General features: G+C 41.3%; 1 protein-coding gene across 1 annotated transcript; it reads right to left on the reverse strand.

Annotated features, from left to right (window-relative positions):
- Positions 1-13: 13 nt before the first annotated feature.
- On the reverse strand, positions 14-8216 carry mat2aa (methionine adenosyltransferase 2Aa). The gene is made up of 9 exons (XM_030436017.1): positions 8123-8216; positions 5654-5731; positions 5162-5284; positions 4669-4781; positions 4393-4536; positions 3728-3946; positions 3416-3598; positions 2348-2481; positions 14-2229 (listed from the first exon to the last, which is right to left on the reverse strand). The coding sequence occupies exons 1-9, from the start codon at positions 8214-8216 to the stop codon at positions 2127-2129; spliced, it is 1191 nt and encodes a 396-aa protein (XP_030291877.1). The 3' UTR covers positions 14-2126.
- Between the last annotated feature and the right edge of the window lie 1852 nt (positions 8217-10068).

Consider the following 10068-nt stretch of genomic DNA (forward strand, 5'->3'; position numbering starts at 1 on the left):
ACAGCACAATAAGCACAAGGAAGAGTGCAGTTTATTTGAGGGGTTCAAAAGAGAAACTCATCAACAACCAGACTCCGCCGTATGAATTACTGAATGGGGGGGCAGGTTCAATGTGTCAGGAGGGGATAGGGACATTGCAGATAGTGAGACAAGGCACTTTTACACATTCAGCAACCGCACTGACAGACTCACTTCTAATTGCGACAAAAAACTATTAAACGGAAAGAAACATTCTTAAAACTCCCCACAGGAGACGATGTAAACAGGCTGGTTTCTCTGTACAACACCAACCAATCACGTGTGTCATCTGTGGATGAGCATGAGAATGCAAACATAAAAAAAGAAAATCCTTTGGAGTGATTTCACTGGACGATGGAGGCGGATTCATTTCAATGGCTCCTTTAAGAGGTTTCTCAGCAGTACACCAAAGGAACCACAAGGTGATGCCAGAGGAGCAACTAAAGACAAGACAGTAGTGTTCTCAGATGAGGAATAAAAAATATCCAACCATCTTTGGGGAAACACTGATTGATTTTTGGACATTTCATAGACCCAACATCTAATCATTAGTTGCAGCCCCTGGTGGCTTACCTCAACCATCCAAATTCATTGTGAGGATACAGGTCTAAGAGCAGAATTAAGGAGAAGGGCAATTCTGCACCAATGTTTCCTCAATTTTATCTGCATTTGCTGCAAGTACACTTTGTAAAACAGCCTTTAAAAAGAGTGACTGGGAAAAACTTGACAAACGCACATCATTTCATGTGTAGTTGTCAGGAAAAAGACTTCCATGTTGTACGGCGTAGGACATTTTTAAAAACAAATAAAAAGAAAACCCATCAGCTGCAAGCTCAACATTCATTAGGAAACTACTGTACATGTAACATTGACAACAGAAGCCTTGTTCCATTTTTTGGTATCTCAAAGAACCAATGTGCTGTGTAATTCATGTGACAGATTCAAAATCTACAAGCCTTCAGTAACACGTCTGATCCCATGTCCTCATTTGTACAAAACTAGCTGAGAAGACAAGAGCAATAATACCACGTCTTACATTCACTAAGCCGGCTGTGTGCTGCCTCGGATCTCTTTGTCTTGGTCTGCCTGTGGATCTGCTCTTCATCTTCTTCCATGCAAGTCTAACTTTTACAGTGTGCAGGTAAGACTGAAGGAGCCAAAAACGTGTGCAATTGAGTGGTAAACAGTTTTAGATAGAAAAACATGACATGGCACGCATCAAATGTCATTCTATAAATTACTTCAAGTATGGTGGTGCCACGGGAAAAAGGCAGCCCCTGTCCAGATGTGACTGAGCCTGGGTTTCTCTGTAGCTACACCCAGATTCACTCTCAGGAAAGGGGGGAGTGGTGCTGTACCTTTGTCTTCAACTTGGTCAGTAGAACATTGACACATTCAACATTATTTGGATCAATCACATGACATATAAACCAACAAAATAAATAACAAAAATAGAGGGATTTTATGGTGCAGCCCAACATAACCACAAGGTCATTAGCAGCTTCTGACTTCTCTGTAAAACGTCAGAAAAAAGTGGCCTGAAGGGACAGCACGCAAGAAAACTGGCCGGTAGGGTCAAGCGCTCTACAGGTGTTTGATCCTTATGTGCCATCAAAACTTCAAAAAAATAAAGATGGTGAGGGCTGTGAGTAGAAGAGGGCTGATGTTTTTGTGCGATGCTGAACTGCCATTAACCCAACAGAGTTAGGTGAAATAGGACATTTTAGAGAGCAACACAAGACGCCAACCACAGATCACTTCTACAATTAAACTGCAGTGAGACTCTCGATCATGAGGAGACATTTCTGAAGGGAAAAAAAAAAAAACTTAACTGGGAAATACCTATATGTTCCTTCGCACAATTTCTCCAATAAGTCTCTTCTACATAGTCAGTATCTTGGCATCTGAAATACTACTGTTCTCTCTTGAAGATGTGTAATATGCTAACAAGTAGGAAACGGGCATCTGTTCATAAAGTAGAGGCTGATGTGGCTGTGTCTATGGGTGTGTGAAGAGGAAGAAGAGGGAGAAGGAGGATGGAGGGGGGAGGTAGACAAACACACATGTTTATCTGTGGTACAGCTAAAGAAGATTAGAGGAGAGAGGGTTCAGTATTTTAGCTGCTTGGGCACCTCCCATGGAAAGACATCACGACCAAAGTGACCATAAACTGCTGTGCGCTGGTAGATGGGCTTCTTCATGTCGAGCTCCCTGAGACAAACAAAAGGATAATTTAATAATTTATAGAAATGTGAACTAGGCGTGGGGTGTGTGTAATGAAAAATCTTGGCTGCATGTTCATTAGCTGGATCAAGACACCACATCATACCTCACGATAACTCCTGGACGGAGGTCAAAGTTCTTTTTCACAATTTCCAGCAGCTCCTTCTCGCTCTTCTGGGAGGTCCCATAGTGGAAGATGGAGATAGACAGTGGATGGGCGACTCCAATAGCATAGGATACCTACAATAGTGCCAAGAACGTGCACACATTGAGAACACAAGGAGAGATTTAAAAAAATAAAATGCACTCACAGCCTATTTTGCCATGTTTTTCCTTCAGTATTGAAAATGCTAAAGAATTTCATTTGTACGTTTCTAAAGAACATCTAGGAATGGAAATGTGACAAGTCATCTTTAAGTTTAGCCATTCATAGACTTCAATATTGGAGCAACTACATATGGGCTTATTTCAGCAAATATATCGAAGACTGAACAGATACCTGATTGTGGAAACAAATAGGTGGAAATGCAAAGGGAAAATAACAAAGTAAATACAAAAATAAACACAATTACAAAACGGTAAATAAATACGTATAGAATCAAATGAAATTATAAATTTTTGTCACATGTTATTAAAATAAATGATATTCAATACTACTCATGATAATCATAGTAAATATTATATAATAAAAGACATTTGTATTTATTTAGTATTGACTTTGGCCCGTCCAGTCCTCCATACGTATAATGTATAATGGCAGTAAAAAAAGTTATGAGAAAAGCAATTTGTTCAAATACCAGAGGAACTCAGAGAAAGGAAAAAGTATTTTCCTTTTCTCTTTTTTTGTTTTAAAGAGTTCATGTAAAAAAAGGACTTCATTAAATTGAAATATTGACATTACCCTTAAAAATTAAGTATCAATCGGGCTCTGGTGGCATCTTGCCAAATTTACACATGGACGGTTAGGTATGATATAATACAAATCCCAAACTAAATCAGAAAACTTACAGAAAATTTTGACAAACTTCTTGAAGCAGAAGTTGACAGAAAACAGGATGGTGCGTGAGCGACTAAAACAGCACTCTCCAATAAGGCCCGACCAACTTTAAACCTACAGGTGGTCTAATCATTGATCCGCTACTGTGAAGATTTTGGGCATGACTTCTACACTCACCTGGACCAACACACGCTTGCACAGCCCAGCTTTCACCAGAGACTTGGCCACCCAGCGAGCAGCATAGGCAGCAGAGCGATCTACCTTTGTGTAGTCCTTCCCAGAGAAAGCTCCGCCTCCGTGGGCACCCCAACCCCCGTAAGTATCAACAATGATCTTACGCCCGGTCAGACCAGCATCACCCTGTGGGAAGAAAGGACTTTGAGGTTTCTGCACAATCAAGACGTTACCATTTTGCATGATTTTGCTCATTATGACAGCTTCTCCAGAAGAACTGATGAGGCACACTTTTTAAAGACATTCTTGTCTCACCTGCGGTCCTCCAATGACGAAGCGACCACTGGGCTGCAGGTGGTATATGGTTTCATCATCAAGGTACCCACTGGGAACCACTGCCTTCACCACCTGCTCCTTCAGACAACGGCGCATCTCATCCAAACATATACCCTCATCGTGCTGTACGGAGACCACGACGGTGTGGACACGCAACGGTACCATGGCGCCTCGATCCTGCCTGTACTGAACGGTCACCTGAAGGGTTTGGGGAATACAAAATCTTATAATTGTGCAGGATGTAGAGTTTACTCAGTTCTTTCTGTAAGTTTGTTTTAGTTCCAAGGATTTAGAGTACATAAAAAAAAAAATCTAAATATATTTAACCTCTTAAGACCTGAGCTCTTTTTTGATATGCATTTTTAATTTCTCTTTGCTATTTGGGCTTATTGGGACCTTGTAAGTATAAGAACTAAGCATCATCTTTTGACATGTAGTTTTTGAGAAAAATGATGTCCACATACGTGGACGCTCGGCCTGAATTTCCATAGAACAAAAAGAAAGTCTCCATTGTGTAATAAAGTGCAAAAGTCTTTATTTCTAACCTGAACACAGCAGTGTGTTTCCTGACTGTATTTGATGAGTTAAGTAAAATAGACGGAAATGGAATGTGTGGAAATTGTGGCACCATGTCTTTGTCGTACCTGAGTTTTGGAATCGGGTCGGAGCCACGGCAGCGTTCCATCTCGGCGTAACTCAGCCATTTTGGCATTAAGCTTGTGTGCCAAAACAATAGTGAGGGGCATACACTCCTCAGTCTCATCAGTGGCATATCCAAACATCAGACCCTGTGAGAGGTGCAGTGCCAAATCACAGCATGAATACAGGTCAAAATACCATCACAAAACTCTGTCAGCACCACATGTCTGGCAGCAGTGACCCAAGTTGTGAATCAAACACAAATGAATGAACCCCTCAACCTGGTCACCAGCTCCCACGTCCTCCTCTTTTCGATCCAGGTGAACGCCCTGAGCAATGTCATGCGACTGCTGCTCCAGAGCCACCAGCACATTGCAGGTCTTGTAGTCAAAGCCTGTAGATCAAGACAAATGATCTTCAGTCAACTGTTTTACATGTCAGTCCTCAAAGTGGCACTTGAGCCGCCCTTCAGATACACACTTTAATTTAAAAAATCTGTCAGCTTGTTTGTCACTAAATCCGTCTCATCTCAAGTGAAGAAACAGGTGTGTCGATTTTTCTCATGCACAGTAATGTAATCTCAGTGGAATTTAAACTATCCACTCAATTGTAGTGTAAACCCTTCAGCACCAACTTCATTAGAAAGTAAAAAGGCCTCCAGGTTTGACACAGCACAACTGTCAAGTTTTCTAGGAAAATGACGCCCCTGAGGGCTTTAACTGCATTTTAAAGTGAACTGTTGAATTTACAGTTCTAGCCTTTTCGTGAATTTACCTTTGGAAGAGTCGTCATATCCAATGTGTTTGATTGCGTCCCGCACTATCTTCTGGTAGTCAACATTGGCCCTGGACGTGATCTCCCCCACAAGCAGGATCATCCCCGTCTTAGCAGCAGTCTCTGAGAAACACAATGACATACAGTGTTAGGGATGACAGTAAGACTAAGTATAATAGATTATTAAGAACAAGGAGGTGAAAGGGAATTAAGTACACAGGCTGTTAAAATAAAGCTGGTTGAAGTAGCAATTCATAAATTTGTGTTTTTAAAAAAAAAAAACGTATCTATAGCCAGAGGTTGCATTGAACCTAAATATGCACAACAGCAAATAGTGCTCTTCCAGTTTTTATGTCACTTGCATTTCTGGTATAGGCAGGTATGCTCAGACTCATTTCAACCACCCCCTCCTTTTGCTCCAAGCGTCAGCATTCACATGCATGTTCCAACAATGACATGTAGCAACTTCAGCCTCTATGGTTCAGTACTTACCACATGCTACTTTGGCGTCAGGGTCTTGTGTGAGGTGTGCATCCAACACGGCATCACTGATTTGATCACAAATCTTATCTGTGGAGCAATACATGAGTATTTTTCAGAAATCTTGTCAACACACAAATGATATCATGGTTATGCCTTTTTTCTCAATTAGCCTCACTGATCAGTAGTTTTCTTAAGGCCAAAAGGCAGCTCAGTCCCTTCACTTCTCTCCGCAATTTTCTTACTTTCAGTATCAAACATAGCTTTGAGTTCTACTGTTTCACCAAACGATTAATTAATCTCCAATCACAATCACTCAAGATTCACATTTCCTCCTTTTAAATGATGGTCCACCACTATCCTTCCAGCTTTTAATAAAGCATTAAACCAGTAATAATTTCTGCTATCCGAGTTGTTTTCTTTGCTTGATGCAGGCAAATAATTTGACCTTTCTGAAACAGAAGATAACATCTTTTCCATGAACTAATTAAGAAACTATTAATAAATGAGAACCTGCTCACTGCAACAGTTACCAGCTGAAACATTATCCAATGGAAGGCTCTTGCCTATTTTCTTAGTTAAATCCAGTGGGTGACTTTTTTTGGCCAGGCAGTGTATACTGTCATGCAAGGAGTGCAAAGTGTAAAGAACCACATTATTAGAGATTTCTGAAAATGCTTCTAGCCTCTCTGCAACTATGTGGATGTGACTGTGTTACACCCACAATTGAGTGGCAGCCCCTGCAGTACCTATATTTAGGACTGCTGGTAAGCCTATTATCTGTTGCAATGGAGCTGCCCCCACTGTAAGACTAAAATTGTAACGTACTGTATGACAAGCTAAAGAGAAGTTCTGCAATTAAAATGTTGTGTGATACAGATGAACACTCAGTGGGCAGGTACACCCTGCTAAAGTCTGAAGCAGTCCAACAGGACAATAATCCAGCAAAACATGTTTTTATTGAGATTATTCTTAATATACACAGAAAAAGAGGTGTTTATGAAGATTGTGAAAATTGAGAGGTGTTCAAACATTTAGTCTACCCTCACCGCAAAACAGCACGACACACTACAGCCTCCAAAACGACTCTTTAAAAAACAGCTTCAACATAGTGAGTGATTGAAAACTGTAACCTTCATAATAAAACGTAGGATTTGTCACAGGGTTGTTGTATTAGACTTCCATAGTGTTTAGCAAGGTGCAGAAAAACTGACAGTTTATTTCGCCAAAATTGAGGACCCCTCCTCTGTGGCTCTTCTTGAAGTTTCTTCCAAGGGTCTAAGGACAGAGGATGTTGCTCATTGTACAGATTGTTAAAACCACTGAGGCAGTATGATTGTGATTTTAGGCTAAATACATAAAATTGATTTGCTCTAAAATGTTTTAACTCTGCATTTTTTTCAGTATCTCCACATAGTTGCAAAAGAAGGAAACCTCAATGTTTTTTTATGGCATGAATAAAGGTCTGAATGAATGAATTAATGATTGAATTAATGAATTATGGCCTGTTGTCTCCATTAAGTTTCAGTTTTGACCCCGCTAATGGAAAATGTTTAGGCCCCCCTGGTCTGCACAGTCTATGGCTCCACAAACGTAGCTGGGCTCTTTTCTCAAATTGGAATAACCTTTACTGGCACGATCGTTTAAGTGACATTATCACCAACTATTTAATAACATGTTACTGAATGAATATATTGTTACATAAGAAAACTAAATAGATAATCACAAGATAAGAAATACATTCAAAATACAGCACATACACTCTTAGAAACATTTAGTGTAGTGCTCAAAAGGTCAGGGAGATTAATAAATTCAGGACATTCTTTTCATTTTAGCACAGAAAATGTCTCAAATGTCTAACTGTCTGATTAGAAGTGAGAATGTGTGACAGCCTGGCCTTGACTTCCCTGATCAGACAATAACAAACCAGCTGCTCCTGCAGCTGCCGAGCACATGTCACATGTGGGGACACTGTAATGATGCAATTCTGTGCGGCTGTTATCAATCGTTTCCGCCATAAAGTAAAAAAAGAAACGTAGACGTACATTTTCGTAGACTTAACAGGCCATTTAATGTTGTAGTCATGTGAAAAATAAAACAACGACGGAGCTACGTGTGACTGACGGGCACCAACAGTCCTCCTGACATGGTGTTAGCTTTAATAGCTAGCCGCCGTGTTGTTAGCCGCGGCAGTCTAACTTAACAAACTGTATTTTCCCTGTGTGTACACGGTCTGTTGCTTTCTTTGGGTTGTCGAAATTGCATGTAGCTAGGCTTCACACCCTGTAGTCTACTTTTTTTTTTTTATACCTGTGTTGACAGAGATGCGGAGGATGGACATAGCATTTACTGGACACAGACCAGCTGACAGTAACATGCCACATGACCTTGTTTGAAAGACTAGCAGGATGCTATCGGGCTAATTACTATGGCCAAAGCTGAAACTACCCCACAGACAGGCAGCTGCACATGGAAACTTACCAGGGTGTCCTTCTCCGACGGACTCGGAAGTGAAGAGGAAGCAGTCTTCATCATTGAGCGAGTTGTTATGGAGACCGCTCAGGTGGCCGTTCATTTTTCTCAATAAACACGCTGTCAGCTAGCTAGCAGGCTAATGTTAGCTGTACGGATACGGAGGCGTGCTTGTAAAGTTCAGAGGTGTTTTTTTTTTTTTTACAGCCTTTTATTAACCTCGGTCCTGCTCACGGGGTGACCACGCTGCCTCAGCTGTCTGTTCGCCGGGTTAAGTGCGGGGTGTCCCGGACAGCTGTATTTATCCTGCCGAATGACTTCTTCAGACGCTTCCAGTCATTTCTCTGCAGCCAATGTTGTTGCACAGCACAGGCCACGTGGTGCACATGGGCGTGCTCTGAGTAAGACTCTACAGTCCCCGGGGTGAAATGTGACATCAGGACCGGTCAGTTAAAGGAATATTCCGGCGTAAATTTAATTCATGGTCTAACACACCGTGAAACCGAGTAGGACCCCCCCCCCCCTCGAGAGATCAAGTGTTCCGACCGCTAGTTTATGTAGTTTTAGCAACCTCAGAAAAGACCGCCCGATAACAATACACCGCAGTCTATGCCTCCAACAAGAAACCGCCATCAAAAAGCCCCTTTAACCACTTTAACGGCTGCTAAGCATTGAATTTACTGGTTTTACTGGCAGTCAACATGTTATTAAAAAGTCAGGCTTGTTGTTAGCCCTCAAAATAAGGCTAAGGGCTCATCATCACAGTTTATGGCCTTAAATCAAAATTCAGTCATCACCTCCTCACCCTGGAGCTGATGGAAAAGTGAGTGTAGTTTTTGGTCCATGAAACATTTCTGGAGCATCGCAGCAGAACTGCGTCACGGTGTTCTCCGGAAGAACTGATGTAGATGGAAACTTGTTTTAAAACAAACAAAACAACCAAAGAAATGGCTCCATACAGCTCGTCTGGCGTAATCCAAGTCTCCAGAAGCCCCCCCCCCCATAATCCACAAATTGATTTAAAAAGACATAATTTTTTGCCGCCACTAGGCATTGTAGAGCCTGTGCACACAGTTCAGATGGGTTGTGCGCTGATGTTTCTAGATTAGCAGCCACAGTGAAGATTTCAGCTTAAAAAAAGGTGTAAATGACACCTTTTCAAATCAATTTGGGATCTCAGGGCTTCCTTAGACTTTGATTATGCCGTGAGCTGCATGAAGCCATTTTTTGATTATGTTTTCTAACAAGTCCCCATCTACATCAGTTGTTTGGGAGAAGGCTGCAACGCTGCTTTGTGAAGCTCTAGAAATGTTTCGCGGACCAAAAGCTTTGCCTGACTTTACTTTTAAATGGGGATGAGTAGGTAATGATTGTGAGAAGGTTTCCATTTTTGGGTGAACTCATCCTTTTGGGCTTTTCAGCAGCCTGAAGAGGTGAACATGTTCAGTTTTTTTCACGCAAAAAGTTATTTTCTTCATCCCTGTCATCGTCCAGTGACCCCTCAGATTTACCTCTAGTAACCTCACCTAGTTTGGGGGCAACTGATTTTGAATCACTTAATTTTTATTTAAAAGCCTTACTCTGACATCATAACAGGGGATGTGATTATTATCTCCTTCTATGCCAAACTTCATAGGAATTAAGCTGAACTTTTTAGTCCCCCTGTTCAATCAGATAAAACCTTCAATTCCTCTCTGAGTGTGCAGCTTGTTTTCCCTCTTCATCCTGGTGTCTCGCTTTGGCTTGAGACTGGCTTTCTAATCTAAAGAGTGATTACCTTGATTGCAAACATCAGGGGCAAACCATAAACTGTGCACACTTATCCACAACTCAAGATCTTCTTTACATGCACGGATGTTTCAAGAAAGTGACATTTGTTTCCGCTCTGTTTGACATATGTCATTATGTGACCTGTACTCAACAGTTTGGAGCAGTATTCGTCCAACGCAAACAGT

The sequence above is a fragment of the Sparus aurata genome, chromosome 12, assembly GCF_900880675.1.
Source record: "Sparus aurata chromosome 12, fSpaAur1.1, whole genome shotgun sequence".
Classification (NCBI taxonomy): Eukaryota; Metazoa; Chordata; class Actinopteri; order Spariformes; family Sparidae; genus Sparus; species Sparus aurata.

Bases quoted from the DNA above. Each gene is read 5' to 3' on its own strand.
- mat2aa (XM_030436017.1), bottom strand. From the start codon at position 8,216: ATGAACGGCCACCTGAGCGGTCTCCATAACAACTCGCTCAATGATGAA. The intron at 5,285-5,653 runs GTAAGTACTGAA...TGTGTTTCTCAG, and splicing joins TGACGCCAAAGTAGCATGTG to AGACTGCTGCTAAGACGGGG. The intron at 3,947-4,392 runs GTACGACAAAGA...CAAACCCTTCAG, and splicing joins GACCCGATTCCAAAACTCAG to GTGACCGTTCAGTACAGGCA.